Genomic DNA, 18,415 nt, shown 5'->3' with positions numbered 1-18,415 from the left:
AATTAAACCTAGCTGATTCTTTAGTTCTGAAATTCTCATAAAGTAGGAAATAACAGAATCTTCTTTTGCCATTTTGATATTAAGTAGTTGTTGTCTTAAAGTAATTGCCCTACTGAGATTGTTAATTTCATATGTACCTTGTAAATGGCTGGACATTTCCCTTGCAATGGTAAATGAGGCAATAGAGGTGACTAGGTGGTCTTTGACTGAATCAATGAGAATCTTCTTGGCCTTGATAGCATCCCTTTTGAATTGTTTTAGCTCGGCTGCATCCGTAGGTTCAGTTAGCTCTTTTGCTTCTATGAATTGGAGAAGATCTTCTTCCTCTAGAGCCAACTTGATTCAAACTTTCGAGGCAGTAAAGTTTAGATTCCCATCAACCCTATCTTCAACTCTCAGCCCCATTGACCTAACCTGAAATGAGACACCAATCTGGAAATAAAGGAGCATTGAATTTTGAAATCTGAAAGTTGATCTAGCCTATAGCTCTGATACCATGTTAATTTTAACACTTTCAGATTGATATAACTTAGAATTTATAACTTAGTTTCTAATTAGTTAGTTTAACTGAAAGAAAATGGCAATATAGAAATGAACAAGTTGAGAGCAAGACCCAATTACCCTGGGAAAACCTCCTAGGAGGAAAAACCCAGCCAGAAAAGATCCTTAGATCTGATTATGGATTATAGTTATGTAATCAATACAACACTTATCTCTGGTATTTGCAGATTTAGATGTTGCTGTCCAGAAGGTGCCTGCAACATTCACTTGCTGTCATATGTAGAATAGATACTGCTGCTCCCTTCTTCAGATTGTAGGCTTCTAAGAATTATGTTGTGTATGACCCTTGAATTGACAGTCCTTCAATTAGTGCTTTGCTGGATATTGATGGCTGGTAGACCTCCAATTAGTTTGCTGTGCAACCTCCAATCAGCTTGCTGTACATACCCTTGAATGTTGCCAAATACCCTAAGGTGAATTTCGCACTATATATGAATTTTGCATCAGATGGGAGAGCTTGTATTTTTTGCTTGAGTGAATAACAAATGAATCTTGATCTTTTATTTATATGGAGCGAACTCCTTAACTAGGTCGGCTTTTCCAATAATTAAACTTTTAATTATTTCCTTTTTTTTTTAAACTACCTTGTTAATAGGGTCGGCCCTATTGGATAGCACGCTGAGTGTTTATTTGATGTAGCGTGGGGGATAGGGCCACGTTGGAGGGAAGAGGGCCAGCCCCTTTTTGGGCGGATTCCAATGTTGCCCAAGGCAATATGAATCCACCCTTCCCTAATTAATATCAACATTGGAGAGGTAAGGAAAGTCCGCCCAAGTTTGAGGAAGATGAAGGTAAGCCTCCAAAAGTCTGCCTACACATAAAAGTCAAACAGAATCAACGAAAATACAAAATGATGTCATGAAAATCCTTAAAGATTTTGAACTTAAATCCAAAATAGAAAGTTTTCAAAAGGAGAATATTGGAAGATTAATAAATATTTTGAACTTATAGCCAAATTGGAAATTTTTGGAATATATTTTCTTCGAATTTGGAAACATGACAACACATTCCTAAAGAATGAAGTTAAAATTGGAAACATGAGTTGGAAGATTTTAAGGGTTTCTGATTGAGGATTTAACTTTATTTACAAATACTTAGTTGTAAACTTCATTTCTACACCAAGAAGTTCGAGTTACTAACGAGAGCTTAGTAAAGTATTTTCGGTTTGAAGATCATCTGGAGAAAGTTTTGAATAGTGTCGGAGGTTGGATAAACTTTTTTGACAAAAGTTTCATAGATTTTTTTTGAGAAAGACAACCAGCATAAGGAAGAGTTATTGAATCGTTCTTGAATTTCCTGAGTGTTCTTGATAAAATTCCAGCCTTACTTCCATCCATTCGAAGGTGAAATGGAATTCATGACACAGATTTATGAATTTTCTAAGTATTTTTCAGAGTTTAAGAAATGATTTTTAGTAAACTTATTCGAATTTCTAGAGAATGAAAATCATTTTTTTTTGGCTAAGTATAAGAAATTTTCGGAGTTATAACACTTGGTGTTGATTTACGATCACAACCACCCTTGAAGACTGAAGGGTTTTGAGGATGAAATTTCAGTTTTTATGGCTAAGTATGAAAATGAAGTGAAATTTTCCAAACACTTAGCTGTTCGCAGCCTCGATTTTCTTTAATCTAAGATAGATTTCTAACTTATTTTCCTTTGGTTTTACAGGTCGCAAGAGGAAATAGAAGCAGGATCATCATAGAGATCGCAGTTGGAGTTCATAGGCAAGGTTCATCCGGGCGTGAAGATAGATAGCCAAAATTTGGCTAAGTATGGGAAATGTTGAAGGCATGTCAGGGTATCGAGAAGGACATGATCACAGCGAAAGCCTGAACAGCTTGATCCCATCATTTCATATTTGCAAGGGGTTACCTAGAGCTTTTTAACCCTCCTCCCACGCAACATAAATTGGCAACTGAAGGCAAGATCATCACAGAAAACACAAATGGAGTTTCGAGCCAATTTTAGAATTGAAAACGGGACCACGAGCAAGGTTCGTCTGAGCATAGAGAGGGACAAAATTTGGCTAAGTATGAGAAATACTTCGCGAAGAGATTTCTTCTCCAAATTCGAGGCACTTGAAAAAATTCGAGGCACTTGAAAGAATCTCAAGGCATCAAGAAAGAAAAGTTCTCAGACTTGGTGAAAATATGGAAAAGTTAAATAAACTTCCAACTTCTTGAAGGATTTCATCTTCAGAAGGAATTGAAAAATACAAGCTCCCAAGCAGAATCAAATGGTGACAAGAAGGAATCAAATTTCCATACTCAGACAATTTCTTGACACAAATTGGAAAATTCAAGGAAGACATTCAACATGTTGAGGTGACGCCTCGTCATCTTCCAACCAATCAGATCGCTCCAAGTTAGCATGTCCAGATTCGATGAACCTGACTTATCCAGAAGCTTCTAAAAGGGCACACTTCACAATGCAACAACCTTCTATTTTCATTGATGGTTCATTTTTAGCAAGAAGGACAAGTGTCCCAAATGTAATTGGTCGAGGGTAGTTAGTTTTGGGAAACCCTAATTAGGGTTTATAGCTTTCAATTTGGGCCCTTGATCACTGTTTGATCTCGGTCGTTCATTTATTCTTGAAAACTATATAAGGCTACCTACTCTCATTTGGAGGGTGTGAGGTTTTTGATGTATTGTTGCTTAAGGTCATTTCCAGATAATATATTGCATGTGCGCTACTTTGTAATCTCTATTATTTGAATGATTTGGATGGTTTCAATTGCCTCAACACTTAGTTAAAATTAATCTAGATTTTCTTTCATTGTTGTTAATTTGAATGAAGGATTTGATAAGTATCAATTGATGGTGTATCTCCGCTCATACTTTTGGTAAATGGATGATTTCCATTCTACCGTGCAAAGTTAGTCTGAGCCCATCCCCTGTGCATCCCAACATCTTGATCATAAGCACAACCCATTGAAGATTGCACCGGCCTTGTGTAGTTGTCCCTAGTGTGGCGAAGCAAGGTTTGGTTTCTCAAGAGCACCTAGTTGATACCGTCTCCAGAGTTCGTAGGATTAGATTAGCCTTCCTAAACCCTATCTCTTTTTCCCTTTATTTTGAAAGTCTAAATCCCAGAAAATTCCCAAAAAAAGGAAGAGCCTAAAATTGCTAAATCCATCTAAGTCCAGCAGTTCAAGATACTTGTCAAATGTAAGTCCCCCTTGAAATTTCAGCATACGCTACCCAAGAAGCTATTCCACTAAAGTCGCTTGTTCGCACATATAGACCTTGGAATCAGTAGTGATTTTTCAGGAGAGGATAGAATACCTTCGGGTATCCTATTCTAATGTTTGGTAGATGATAAAACAGACACCAACATTACCCTAGATTACCCTAGATTATAATTTTTATTTATTAAAGGAGGGTTATGAGGGGTACCTTTAACTCTTTAAGAGTAAAACCCTGCAACAAGTTAGGAAATAGTCTACCAATTATAACTTATAAGTGATTAATTGCAAACATACTAAGTAAAGAATGAAATGATCATGATAAAATGAAGGAAGGCTAACTATTTAAAACAAGAAGACTAACTATGATTCATAAATCAAAGAGAGCTAACTATGATTAATAAGGTAAAGGAAAGCTAGATAAATATAAATGTAAAGAAACATGGATCATAAGTAGAAGTATCCCAAACAAGTGAGTTACGAGGGATGACTCAATAGAGTGTTGTCAACAACTGTTCTCCCTTTACCATACTTGATAGGGTGTCCTAATCACCGTTCTTCCTCAATCAAGTCATACTTGGTAGGGTGCTCTTAACACCATTCTCCCTCAATTGAGTCACCTTCTCCTACTAATATGAATCATCATCGTCATACGAAGGATGGAGATTGCTTCAATAGGGTTTTCTAAGTCTAACCCTTCTAAGCCCAAAGGCAGAGCACCATTGCCCCCCTTTGGCCTCGTTTAGGTAGCGTGCTTAGAGGTGACCCTTAACACCATTCCCCCTATTACAATCATTCTTCTTCTACCATGTCTGATAATAAACAAACCAGAATATATAGATATATGCAAAGCATCATATTTCATCACTCTTTACAGAATATATAACCATAAATGACTCTAAAATATGCTGTGTATTTGTACACAACAGTGGACTGTTATCAGACATTAACATGCAAAGAATGCTGTAGAATTATGGTTCACAGGATCACGTACCAGAATGTTTTAATGTCTTAAACATGGATATGACAGAGAGTTCCTTGCTGTGAGTTCAATCTGCTTTCTTCGATGTTCTTCTTCCTTAAGGTTTTATTGCAGTTTTATTCTCTGTCCAACTGATTCCATTCCTTTATATCCCTCAATGTGAGGGAGAGGTCACACCTCTTTATCATGTGTGTCCTTTGGCAAGAGATACACCCTTTGAAAGAGTGCAATTCTTCATTATTCTGCTCTTTTAAAGGGACACAATCTTTTGCAATAAGATCTGCACTATTTAAATCAGATCTGCATTTCTGATCCCCAAATTATCCCCCCTTCAAATGAGTTCTTCCCTTTTATACCTCATATTTGGGGGAGTCACAACTCATCATTTCATGCCTTTTGACCATTAATTAACTTATTCAAATTTTTATCATATTTAATTATATTATTTTATATTTTAATTTAATCTTTATTTTTGTTCCTTTGGATTTTAATTATTTTATTATTATTTATTTTTAAACCATATTTCAAAGTGGGGACATTACACCATCTCAGATATTACATCACAAGTTGTTAAAACAGAGTATTTTCAACGTTCTTCCACCATTCTATCCATTTACCTTTTCTAATTCAAGGTCTCACTGACCATTGTCACAATAGACTGCTTTTTTAATTTTGAATATCCCACAACTCTTCTATAAAAGAATTATTTCTTTGATTCTCCTTGCTTTAATCATATGTTTAAAAGCAAGTTAGGATAATAAAATACCAATTTATTGTTCGTTAAGTGCAGCAGTTTAAAAAATAAATAGAAAAGGCTAGTGAAGCAGCAGATATATTTAATATTGGAAACCTTTACCCCTTTTCTCTTCCGTTTTATCCTGCAAATGCTTGTGCAGCTGCTTCAGATGCCTTTGATTTTAGTTAATCTCTGTACTCTCATTTTTCACGGATATGTATACACTTTTAGAGAATGATATACCCTGCTTGTGAACTGCCGGATGTGATTGTTGTTTGCTGGGCGCAGATGTTTGCTTGACTGTCTGATTGAATATATTTTCAGATGTTTTTACAAATATAGTGGTGCAGTTTCATCTTGGTGTGATAGTTTGATGAAAAATGGCATTTGCAAATTCTAGAGAGTTGTGTTTAGATGCTGAGCATTTGGGTAGGGCAGAGAACACAAACACCTTTAAGCAGAAATGAAATTGTCTCTACACTCTCCTCCCTCAATTCAGCATCAATTGGATTCCTCTTCTGTACCAAAGATTTTCAAACGCCTCCCTCCTGTACCAAAGATTTTCAAATGCCTCCCTTGGAAAACCCTGATGTTCCTCTCTTATCTTTTGTTGCTCTACGATGGAGTGCAATTGTGCTTCTTTCCTTCCTGCCTGGTTCTTTAACACCAGTGTCATGTCAGGAGGAAAATAGGAAAAGCAGAACAGTATGAAGAAATGAAAATTTACATTTTTATGGGGCAGTGAAGAACAGTTCAATTGCCAAAAAAAACTAGAAAAGCAAAACTGCTTAAACTTATAAAACTAAATCCTTTGTTAATCCATTGGATTAACTGTTAAGAATAATATTTACAAATTGAGTATGAAGAATGAACATATAAAAATCAATGCAAATCATGCTATAAGACATCTGCTTTCTGCGTCTCTTTATATCCAATGCAATTAATTCTTTTTTTTGATCAGCAAACGGCAAGGCCAAAAATTTGATATTCAAAAAAAGATTGCATAATTACAAAATTTTTAACAGCCTGAATGCCCTTCTGGGCCTGCGCAGAGGAGATTTTCCTGATTATGTCTATTATTAATTCTTGACGATGCACATTTTGAGTGATTATATTATAGCAGATTAATCCATTCATATGACATTGAGTGTCCACTTTGAAAAGTAGCATTAATTGCTCTTTCATATAGAATGCTATTAAATTTGCTGGAGACATGTTATGAATTTTAGTTTTATTTATTCTTTTAGCACAAGTAAACAAAAAAATGTTTGATTTGGAATGATGACAGGGCAGAGAAATTGTAGCAAGATGGAAAAGCCAAGCCAGTCATCTGTCTTTGTTGTAAAACCAAGTTCCAAATACACAAATGTAGGGAAGTCATCGTTTACCCTTTGGACCTTCTGATTAATAAAAGCTGCTTTCAGTATTGGGCTATTGTTTGGTCACTCTAAAGTAATGGAGCACTCTTGTGCATGATTTCAAATGGCATTATTCAGTGCATGTGAAAAATATTCATCTTGCAAACATTTTAATGATCTTTCACCCTTCTATTTTTTGTGGGTAGAACCTAGGCTGGTTTGATGTTTTTGATTGAGGATCAAGCAGGTTTTGAGGGAACCCAAAACCCCTTACAACAAGTTTTGCATGGATTTTGAAGGGAGAACTCAGGCTGGTCTGATGTTAAGAAGCGTCAAAGATTGGCATATTTGAGTTGTGACCCTCTGTCATTTGAAAAATCATATGATCAAATGAATTTGGTGTACTTTTAGCACATTTAAATATTTTAGTAATTTTGTTTCTAATGAATAAGCTTAATATGCTTCGATCTCCAAACATTGAGTTAAGTGCTTTTGTGATGAATAGATTCTTTGGAAACGGCCTTGTAAAAACAATTTCCAGTTTGTTAATTGTAGAAAAAATAAAAAAGGATTCTTAAATGATTTTGTCTAATTGATTATGTTTTTTTTTAACAATGTTAATTAATTGTTAAACAATTTAGTTGTTTTTTTAACCAAACTATACCATATTTTGGAAAATTGTAGTTTGATTAGAGGCTGACCGTTTTCATAATAATTTTGACCTGCACTGATACTTTCTTTCTATTTTGTATCTGTATTCCTCCAGTTTTACTCTGCTCTTTCAACAATTAATATCATCTCCTTCTATATTAGGTTCTTACATTTTTTAACCTTTTGTTTATCATGAATTTGTGTCATGACCTTATTTTTGTTAAAAAATATAAAAAATTATACTTATTTATATAATATATTTTCTTTAAATTCAAAAACAAATAAAATAACTTTTATTTATACCATTGCAAACTTCATCAGCTACCAAGACATGTACTTCTTTTGTCAGTTTTATAGGGAATGTGACATCTATGGCACTATAGATTTCATACACAGATGCCGCAGTGGTGTTCCAGGTCTGCAACATTCTCGCGAGAAAATCGATGGAAGGCCAAGAAAATATAATCACAACCCAAGCTAGAATTGATCCAAACGAAAATATATGAATTTCAATTCAATGTTGCACAATTGGTGCAGCGCCAAATCTGGCATCAAGTAAGAGCTTGTCGTAAAATTGGATTAGATTGTCTAAGATGCTGTAATGGATTTCTCACTCCATGCAGTCAATTGCTTTAGCTTTTTAGGGATGTTTTCCTTTCTTAATGCATACAGATTATCAATCATCGAGTCTTTTGAAATGTGTTGAGAAAAAAACCCCAAAATATTCGTACCAATCATCAGCTATTGTATCTCCTAACTCAACTCTTAAAGGCCATGTGAAATCATTGTAGACCGATGCTTCAATATAAGGTATCCTGATGTCTTGACAACTATATCATTGAACGAAGGCTAGGAAATGTGAAGCCATTCAAAACATTGAGTTTAATGCTTTTTTTCACTTTAAAAAAGAATTTTTATGGATGATTTTCAGCCTGTAAATGAAAATGGAGTTGCTTTGTGTTGAGAACACAATCAAGTAATTAATGGAATCTACCTACACTTGATTAAGTTATCAATATCAAATTTCGCTTTTATTTCAAAAGCTATTTGGAACATTGAATTTAATTCTTTTTTCTCACCGTAGAAATGAAAGAAAATGGAATTGCTTTGTCTCGAGAACACAATCAAGAGTTCAATGAAATCTACTTACACTTGATTAAATGAACATCAATAGCTATTACTCATAAATTTCTCTTGCAAAATTGTTTTGGGACATTTAAAGAAATTTTTAACCTTAAAAGATTGATTTGATTTAGGTTATTAATATATTTTAATTTTAATAATTATGTAAAATCTTTATTTTTTAAATATTTCTAATCTTAAAGCTAATGCTAACCCTCATTTAATTTCTAACCATAACCTCAGCTCTAACTCTAATTATAATTTTAACCTTAATCCTAACCTTAACTGATGTGGGAGCATACCGAGTTCTTAGCAATTTTGCATCAACTCAAAACATTTATTTATTTATTTATTTTATTTTAGCTTTTCTTTTTGCATTTTCTTGTATTTTCTCACCGATTTTTGTGGAGATGGATTTGGATCATTTTCCGACAAGTTATTGCTTCTTGATTTTGAGACAGTTTTTTGGCACCAGAACCGCTTGGACCTATTTGCTGTTGGTGAATCTTGCGGATCCTTTCCCTAGCTTGCGGAACCCCAGTTTGTTGATTTCGATGTTCCTTGGCATGTGGCCGACCTTCCCTTTGATCCGCACTTCATCCTTTGGATTTTCCGGAGGAATCTCTTTGGTGGAGGCTGACCTGGTGTTTTACACGTTTGATCTTGTTCTTCGGCATTTGATCCCTCTTCGGCCAATCGGATCCCTCTTGACCATATAAATCAAGGTAATTAAACATCGTAATTCAATAAGATAGAACATAGAATATATATCCTAAGATTTAGAGGTTCGGAGTTGACCGATTCTATAATTGAGTATGTATGTACCAGGCTAGTGAGCCGAATCTTATAACTTGGATGTTACCGGTTATCTATAATTAGTTTCCATGATTTAATTCATCCAGTTTTGCATTGCCTCCATCATATCCTCTTGTTTTCGTTGTGTTTACTCTTGCTACCTAGTCCAGATTGATCTCTTTGAGGCCCCTCCTAACCGGTGACTGCACCAAGTGGTATTAGAGTGAGATTTCGTTTTGGAGATTGAGTTGTCTTGAAAATTTTGTTGTGGGGTGGCAAATTGTGGATCTGACCTGCAGCTACAGAGGACTGGCGCGAAGATGGCGCAAAGAGGAAATAGGAATGGTGGAGCATGTGGGAATGCAGACCCTGCTGTGATGGAAATGTTGAGAGGAATTGTATCTCGGTTGGAAGTTGTTGAGATAGCCCAGAGAAGAGGCCGACTTATTGAAGACATGAGCAAAGATGATGAAGAAGAAGCACCGACAGAGCAAGTAGCAAATCCACTGACGATCGATCCAGAAGAAGAGAGGTTCTTGAGAGTTTTGAATAGGGCAAATACTAAACCACATTTTACCTCACCAAAGTATGATGGTAAGTTGGATTCTGATGAATTGATGGATTGGATATCGGCGAAGTATTTTGATTTTGAGAACTCCGTAGAGGAAAGAAAAGTGAAATATGCCTGTACCCGATTGAAAGGTTATGCATCTCTTTGGTGGGAGCATTTGCAGGCTGATAGACAGAGAAGAGGCAAATAAAAGATCAAATCATGGAAGCGGATGGTTGCCAAGTTAAAATCGAAGTTTATGCCAGCTGATTATCAAGTAAATCTGTTCCGGAAGTTGTAGAACTTGAAGCAGAAGGAATCTAGTGTAAGGAGTATATCGAAGCATTCTACAAGTTGAATATTAGATCTAGACATGTCGATGATGAGGTTGAACAAGTTGCAAGATATTTGAATGGATTGCGGATGTCTATACAAGATGAACTCAGTTTGATCAAGTTGCAGAGTGTTGAAGAAGCTTATCAATATGCCCTAAAAGCGGAAGAGAAGTTGAACAAAAGACATGAGCAGAGACAAAGAGGGAGAGGTGGAAGGTTTTGCGGAGGAAGATTTCAAGGAGGCAGAGGATATTATGGAGGAAGAGGAACCTTCATAGATTAAAACAAAGACAAGGAAGTAAGCAAAGAAGGTGGTTCATACCATAAGGATTACAAAAATTTCTACTGGAGGCAAGAACTTGATAGTTACCAGAATGAAAATTTTGGAAAAGATGACAGAAGACAAGATAAGAGAGTGTTTAGAGGTACTTGCTATAAGTGTGGAGGAGGAGGTCATTGTGCTTTCGAATGTAAGAAGACATAGAACACTAGAAGAACAACATTGGTAGAAGAAAGCCCCACCGGATCAGCTAACAAACCGAAAGATGGAGAATTGTTGATGATGAGGAAAGCTTTGTGTCATATTGGAGAGAATGAAGAGCCCTTGCAGAGACGAAATTTGTTCAAGACCAAATGTAAGGTATTCAGTAAGTGTTGTAAAGTAGTTATTGATAGTGGTAGTTCAAATAATTTTGTTTCAGAAGAAATGTTGAATAAATTGAAGTTGGAAAGATTGAAACATCCTAAGCCTTATTAGATAGCATGGATTCAGGATGATCATAAGTTGTTAGTAAGAGAGCAATGCTTGGTGAAATTGAAAATTGAGAATTATCGTGATGAAGTTTTGTGTGATATTATGCCTATGGACATTTGTCACCTGTTGTTGGGTAGACCCTGGTAGTTTGATAGACAGACAATACATGATGGGAGAAAGAACATATACACTATTGTGGAAAATGGGATGAAAAAAACCTTGTTACCCTTGGAGGAACCCCTGAAGAGTGAAGCTTGTACAAATGCTAGAATCTGTTTGGTGGATGGAAGGAAATTCTTGGATGGAATGAGACATGAAAATGTGCATTTTGCATTAGTTCCTAAGAAGAATGAGAACCTGGAGCATGAAGAAGAATAACCAGAGGGATACAAGAGTTGCTGATAGAGTATGAAGACATCATTTCAGATAATGTGCCTGATGGATTACCACCCGAGGAGTATCAGCCATTGCATGAATCTGATTCCCAGAGCTAGTTTGCCTAACAAAGCTGCACACCAAATGACACCGACAGAGAATGAGGAGTTGAATAGACAAGTGCAGGAGCTGTTGAAGAAAGGTTTGATCAGAGAAAGTTTGAGTCCTTGGGCAACACTAGCAATGTTAGCACCTAAGAAGAATGGATAATGGAGGATGTGTACCGATTCCAGAGAAATAAACAAGATCATAGTGAAGTACCAGTTTCCTTTACCTAGGATGGATGCCATAATGGATTGTTTGAGTGGAGCGAAATACTACACAAAGATAGACTTGAAGAGTGGATATTATCATATCATAATTAGAGAAGAAGATGAATGGAAGACATCATTCAAGACAAATGAGGGATTGTATGAATGGTTGGTGATGCCTTTTGGGTTGACTAATGTACTGAGTACTTTCATGAGGTTGATGAATGAGATATTGAAGAAATTCTTGGTAAGTTTGTTATTGTATATTTGGATGACATTTTCATTTTCAGTAAGACAAAAGAAGAGCACTTGTTGCATTTAAGACAAGTTTTGCAGAAGTTGAGGGAAGAGAAGTTGCTGATAAATATTAAGAAGTGTAGTTTCTTGAAAGAAGAGTCAGTCTATTTGGGATTTGTGATATCTGCGGATGGATTGAAGATGGACCTTGAGAAGATAAGAACAATTGTTGAATGACCTACATCGAAAAACATTGGAGAAGTAAGATCATTTCATGGATTGGCTAGTTTCTACCGAAAGTTTATCAGGGAATTCAGTTCAGTTTGTAGTCCTATGACTGAGACAATGAGAGGAGATAGGAAAGAATTCAAGTGGACAACCAAAGCAAATTAAAGTTTTGAATTGCTAAAGCAGGTGGTCACTGAGCAACCTATGTTAGCTTTACCAGATTTCAACAAAGTATTTCAAGTGGACTGTGATGCAAGTGGAGACACAATTGGAGCAGTATCAAGTTAGGAAGGGAGAGCAGTAGCTTATTTCGTGAAAAGTTGAATGATGTCAGGAGAAGATATTCAGTGTATGATCCGAAATTTTATGCCATAGTTCAAGCCTTGAAGAAATGCAGACATTACCTGTTGCTTAAGGAATTTGTGTTGTATATTGACCATCAAGCCTTGCCGTATTTGAACAGTCAGAGTGAGTTGAATCAAAGACATATGAGATGGGTAGAGTTCTTGCAGAGTTACACCTTTGTGTTGAAGCATAGAAGTGGAAAGTCAAACAAAGTTGTTGGTGCATTAAGTAGAAGGAAGAATTTGCTGAAAGAGATGAGAGTGACAATATTAGGATTTGAAGAGTTGAAGACCTTGTATGATGATGACCCGGATTTTGCAGAACCTTGGAGAGCATGTAGAAAACCGGTTATGATGGATAGAAGTCAGTGGTTGGATTATTTCATTCAGAATGAGATGTTATTCAGAGGAGTTCAGCTGTGTATACCTAAGAGTTCTATGAGGGAGAATCTGATAAATGAAAATCATAGTGGAGGATTAGCCAGACACTTTGGTGGTGATAAAACGATAGCATTGGTGAGTGAACATTACTTTTGGCCTCAGATTCATAAGGATGTTAGGAAATTTGTGCAGAGCTGTAGAGTTTGCCAGATTGCAAAATGTAGTAGTCAAAATGTGGGATTGTATAAGCCTTTGGCAGTACTGGAGAGACTCTGGGAAGACATAAGCATGGGCTTCATACTTGGATTATCTTAGACACATAGAAGGAATGATTCTATATTTGTAGTGGTGGATAAATTCTCGAAGATGGCTCATTTCATACTTTGTAAGAAGACATCAAATGCAATGCATGTAGTTGACTTAATTTTCAAGGAGGTAGTGAGATTACATGGATTACCTAAGAGCATAGTTTCAGACAGAGACACTAAGTTTGTTGGTTATTTTTGGAGAACACAAGTTGGAAGAAGATGAAGACAATTTTGAAATTCAGTTCTACTTTTCACCCACAGATTGATGAATAGACAAAGGTAGTAAACCAGAGTTTGAGAAATTTGATGAGATGCTTAGTTGGAGAGGAGATTGGAAGTTGGGATTTGATTCTTGCACAATCAGAGTTTGCCTACAATAATTCAGTAAACAAGAGTACAAGAGGACCACCTTTTGAGATTGTTACCGAAGCACTCTAGAGGTATATCAGAATTGAGAGATATCAGTAATGAAGACAAGAGGAGTGCAAAAGTAGAAGAGTTTGCAGATCACATGAAGGCCTTACATATTCAGTTAAGCAACATTTGGAGGATATGAACTACAAGTATAAGGAGAAAGCAGATGAGAAGAGGAGACATAAGGAATTTGAAGTTGGCGATGAAGTAATGGTATATCCGAGAAAAGGAAGATTTCTAGTTGGAACCTATAACAAGTTATAGATGAGGAAGTTCAGACCTTGCAAGATCTTTAGGAAGTTCAGTTCCGGAAATGCATATGAAGTGGAGCTACCAGATAGTTTGTGTATTTCACCTGTATTCGACATTGCAGATCTACATTAGTATCATGAATCAGAATTCAGTGAAGACAATATTGTAGAATTAGAGAAACAGTTGCCCAGAAGGAACCAGACCAGATTGAAGACATTTTGGATAGTAGGATTGGGCGCAACACCCGGAGTAGTCAATATAAGGAGTATCTTGTGAAGTGGAAGGACAGACCAGTTGAAGATTCATCTTGGATCTCTTAGGCAGAGATGGATTGCCTTAGTTTTCCTCTGACCCAGTAAAGTGAGGGACTCACTTTTTCAACAACCTTGGATGTTTGATGTAGGAGCATCCCTGGTTCTTGGCAATTTTGCATCAACCAAAAACATTTCTTTTTTGTTTTTCTTTTTTGCAATTTCAACATTTCTTTCAAATTTTTCTTTCATTTTCTCACTAGTTCTTGCGGAGATGGATTTTACATGAGGACATGATCATCTTCCTTATTCCTAAACCGCAAAATATTTCGATCATTTTCCAACAAGTTATCACTTCTGGATTTCGAGACAGTTTTTTGGCACCAAAACTGCTTAGACCTATTTGCTGCTGGTGAATCTTGTGGATCCTTTTCGTAGCTTGCGGAACTCTAGTTCATTGATTCCGATGTTCCTTGGCATGTGGCTGACCTTCCCTTTGATCCGCACTTCATCCTTTGGATTTTTTGGAGGAATCTCTTTGGCAGAGGCTGAGCTGGTGTTTTACACATTTGATCTTGTTCTTCAGCATTTGATCCCTCTTGGGTCGACCAGATTCTTCTTGACCATATAAATCAATTTAATTAAGTATCATAATTCAATAAGATAGAACATAGAAGTGTAGTGTCATAAATTGTACACCCTTGCTAGGATGGTACAATTTCACACTTGGTTTAGCACCCGCCTTAGTGTGTTTTGCATCTTGCATTGTAATTTCCCTTTAAACATTTAATTAATTAATTAAATTAATTCTAAAGTCCTATTTCATTACTCCCCACATCATAAAATTGGGCCCTTTACCGTAAGTGTGCCCCTTTTTATTTTATTCCTCCAATAAATCATTTAATCATAAACCCTAATTATGTCTTATTTCGACTTTTAAGGATCGATTTTGCATATCAAAACACCTCAAAATCAGCTGTAACTTTGGGATTCGCTCTAATATCATCATATCTAACGACCCTAAAAATTTGGTGAAAAGTTGGTAAGAACAATTTGAAGTGCACATGGTCCTCGAGTTTTTTCTTAAAATTTTGGGAGCATAATTCTATGATATTATAATGTTTAACCCCAAAATATTGGTGGGAAATTCAAATCAAAATATTGGTGGGAAATTCAAATCATAGGTCGGCCTAAAGTCAAAATTAAGATCTAGGGTTTCATACATAAGAGTTCTCTTTCTTCATTTGAAGGGATCTTTCTAAGAATCTAAGAGCAAGTTTTTGGAGCACAAGGAGCCTTCTATGTAGTGAAAGAGAAGCCTATGTGGAGTCTTCAACAACATTCAACAACTTTTCATCAAGCATTCATCATCAATTAGGAGCCTTGAAGACATTGAAGAGTAATAGGAGATCTAGTGGCAAATATCTCTCCCTTGGGATTGGTATGATTTCATGTCTTTGTATGAGCTTCTTTACACTTATTTGCACTTTTACATTCATTCTTTAGATCATTTAGCACATTTGATTTGGAGCATCGTCATTTACATTTACATTTAGGGTTTACTCTCCAAAGCATAGGGTAGCTCTAGTTTCTTTTTCATTTAGGATCTTGCATACACACAAGGTTCTAGCACACACATTTTTAATACATTATCGATTATTTGTGGAGGTGGAAATCCCCAATATAGGGGTTTGACTGAGGCAAAACCCTATATAGCCACCCAAACCCTCTCTTTTTAGTTGCAGGTGTAGAAACAAGTACTCGAAAGGCTTCCCAGATCAACAGAAGGCATCCGAACTATCATGAAGTCTCAGATTTGCCCAAATCTATTAGGGACAAGGGTGTGGCATCTCGGTCCCTCCATTTTTTAGTGATTTTTGGTAGGACATGGTCTCAAGATCTCAGAATTGCAGCCTGTCAGTTACAACATCCTGTCTGCAGAAACAGGACATGGGCGTGGCACCTTGGCCCTGGTCAGTTTGACTCATTTTTCAACACCAGGTACACATTCAAATTTGTCCTCCTTCTCTGCTTTCAGTATCTTAGTTTCATATGTGCAAGTTTCTGCAATTTCAGTTTATGTACACTTCATTGTTTATCTCTTAGCATAGTTCATCATTACATTCAATTGTGCATATATTTCCTTCATTTACAACAAGAAGAATAGAAACCCTAAGAGATAATACTTGGCTCTCTCTTTCTAACAAAAAGTAGCCAAAGTGAGATATCTCCCTAGGCTCTTTTGTATTCCCAATGTGTTGGCTAAAGTGGGATTAGGTCCTAGTCACTCGGTCTCGCTTACCCCCCCCTACATTTTTTGGTGAACCTGATGTGAATCCAATCTTCTTTAATTTTGATTTATGTTCTCAGATTTGAGTGTTTTTTTTCTATTTCAAATTCAAATTTACATTTACAAGTTCAATTCCTTGCAAATTTCAAAAAAATTAGAGGTAAATTTTGTTAAAAGCCTAATTTTTCAATTCAAAATTGAACTTGTCAATAGCTTAATTTGGATCATTAATTTTAGATCTGATTTAGGAACACATTTCACTCATAGATTTCATTTTCTAAATCAACATTTAGAGTGCTTTCATTGGTTAAAATTGAACATTTCCTTCTATTTTGCATATGTTATCATTTGAAAGAGGAAAGTTGTTGTCATGATGCATTCATTTCATAAATGTGATAATGGGTTAGCTTCCCTTGTTTCAATTTTTCCATCTCTTAAAAAACCTCTTGCAATCAATGACATCATTTTAGTGCCTAAAAGAGTTGTTACCAATCCTTTTAAAAACTTCCCATGCTCTAAGGATGAAGATTTGAAGAGTGATCTTGACAATTCTCCTAAAATGTGCCCTTCCCATCTAGCCATCTTAGAGAAAGAGGATGATAGATGCTTCTCTAAGTGAAAAGGTATTGGTGGACATTGACTTATCTTCTCCTAAATTTGGTCTTACCAATGGGGGCATGTTAGTGCAACAAGAGGTTATGGGCACTTCTTTCAAAGATCTCCTTCCTAAGCATGAATCTTTGGAGAAAGATGTTCATCTCCCTCCTAAAGAATACTCCCCTCATGAGGATCATTTTGTGCAAGAAGATGGTATTGTCCCTACTTTTCCTAGTGATGGCATTTCCTCTTTTGACTTCAACAAAATTGCCACTAAAGATGATGCATTAATGAGAAATGCTTGCCCTTCTCTTAAATTTTGTCTTACCCCTAAAGATGCCTTAGAGAAAGAAGATGAAATCATAATCAATTTTCTTAATTGTCTCTCCCCTAAAGATCATATTGAACATATTTTGAGGCAAGAGGATGGTTTAAACATATGTAGTGATGCTATCCTTCCTAAGGAGGAAGAATTAATAAACAATGTTATCCCTTCTCTCAAAATTGGCAATAAAAATAAGGACATCTTTGTGCAAGATATTTATAATACTTTTCTCAATGGCCTTACTATTTGGGATGAACCATTAGAAGAAGGTGTTGATTATTCTCTACCCCATGAGAGAACCCTAGCCAAAGGGGATGAAATTGTGGTTAATGAATCCCTTGATAGGATCTCACCTTCCATGAATCTCAATCATTCTCCCTCAAAAAATAAAGCATCTCCCTCTCCTCAACTTGGTTCTACTCATAAGGATACCTTAGTTCAAGAATAAATTGTCAACATCTCTTTCAAAGATCTCCCTCTCAAAGGTGAAACTTTAGAGAGTAATGTTGATCCTTCTCCTAGAGAGTGTATTCCCCATGTAGATCCTTTGATGTTAGAGGATGATATGACCTTTCCTACTAATACTCTTCCTTCTAAAACATCAACTCCTACTTCTAGTCTACCTCCTAAAATTGATCTTATCCATGATAACATTTTAGTGCAAGAAGAGACTATCAACAATTTTTCCAACAATCTTGTTCATTCTTCTTCTAAATTCATAAGGATACCTTTTTATATTCCTAAACCATCTTCAATCAATCTGATACATCTGAATGAAACACCTAATAAACCCCTCTTCACAGTTTAAGGTGCTTGTCCTTCTCAAAGTTCTCAACGTAAGCCTATCTTAGTGGTTCAAGGTGGTTATGTTAATGATTATTTTTGCACTCCTAAGAAACCTGTTATTACTGTGCAAGGAGGTTATCCTACTAAGAGCCCTTATGAGTATACTAAGAAAATTACTGGAGAGAGTTATCATACGGTTGCTCATACCTACAACACAAGAAACAATAGGCAACCTAATCCTCCTTCGGTTATCCCAACTTCGCTTCCTCCTTCACAAACTAC

The 18,415-nt window shown here is 36.0% G+C and overlaps 1 protein-coding gene across 2 annotated transcripts in view; it reads left to right on the top strand.

Moving 5' to 3' along the window:
- Nucleotides 1–6,895, top strand: part of LOC131070127 (probable thiol methyltransferase 2) — a 45,721-nt gene extending 38,826 nt beyond the window's left edge. Inside the window, exon 8 of one of the 2 annotated variants that reach the window (XM_058005652.1) lies at nt 6,758–6,895. In XM_058005652.1, coding sequence (XP_057861635.1) covers nt 6,758–6,814 — 57 coding nt within the window. In that variant the 3' untranslated portion in view covers nt 6,815–6,895. Of the gene's footprint in view, nt 1–5,871; nt 6,264–6,757 lie in introns of those variants that run through there. The other variant, XM_058005653.2, reaches the window with a different exon arrangement.
- Nucleotides 6,896–18,415: the final 11,520 nt, after the last annotated feature.

The sequence above is a fragment of the Cryptomeria japonica genome, chromosome 1, assembly GCF_030272615.1.
Source record: "Cryptomeria japonica chromosome 1, Sugi_1.0, whole genome shotgun sequence".
Lineage (NCBI taxonomy): Eukaryota > Viridiplantae > Streptophyta > Pinopsida > Cupressales > Cupressaceae > Cryptomeria > Cryptomeria japonica.
Note: the sequence above shows the minus strand (reverse complement) of the source record. Positions and strands in the feature narration are given on the sequence as shown.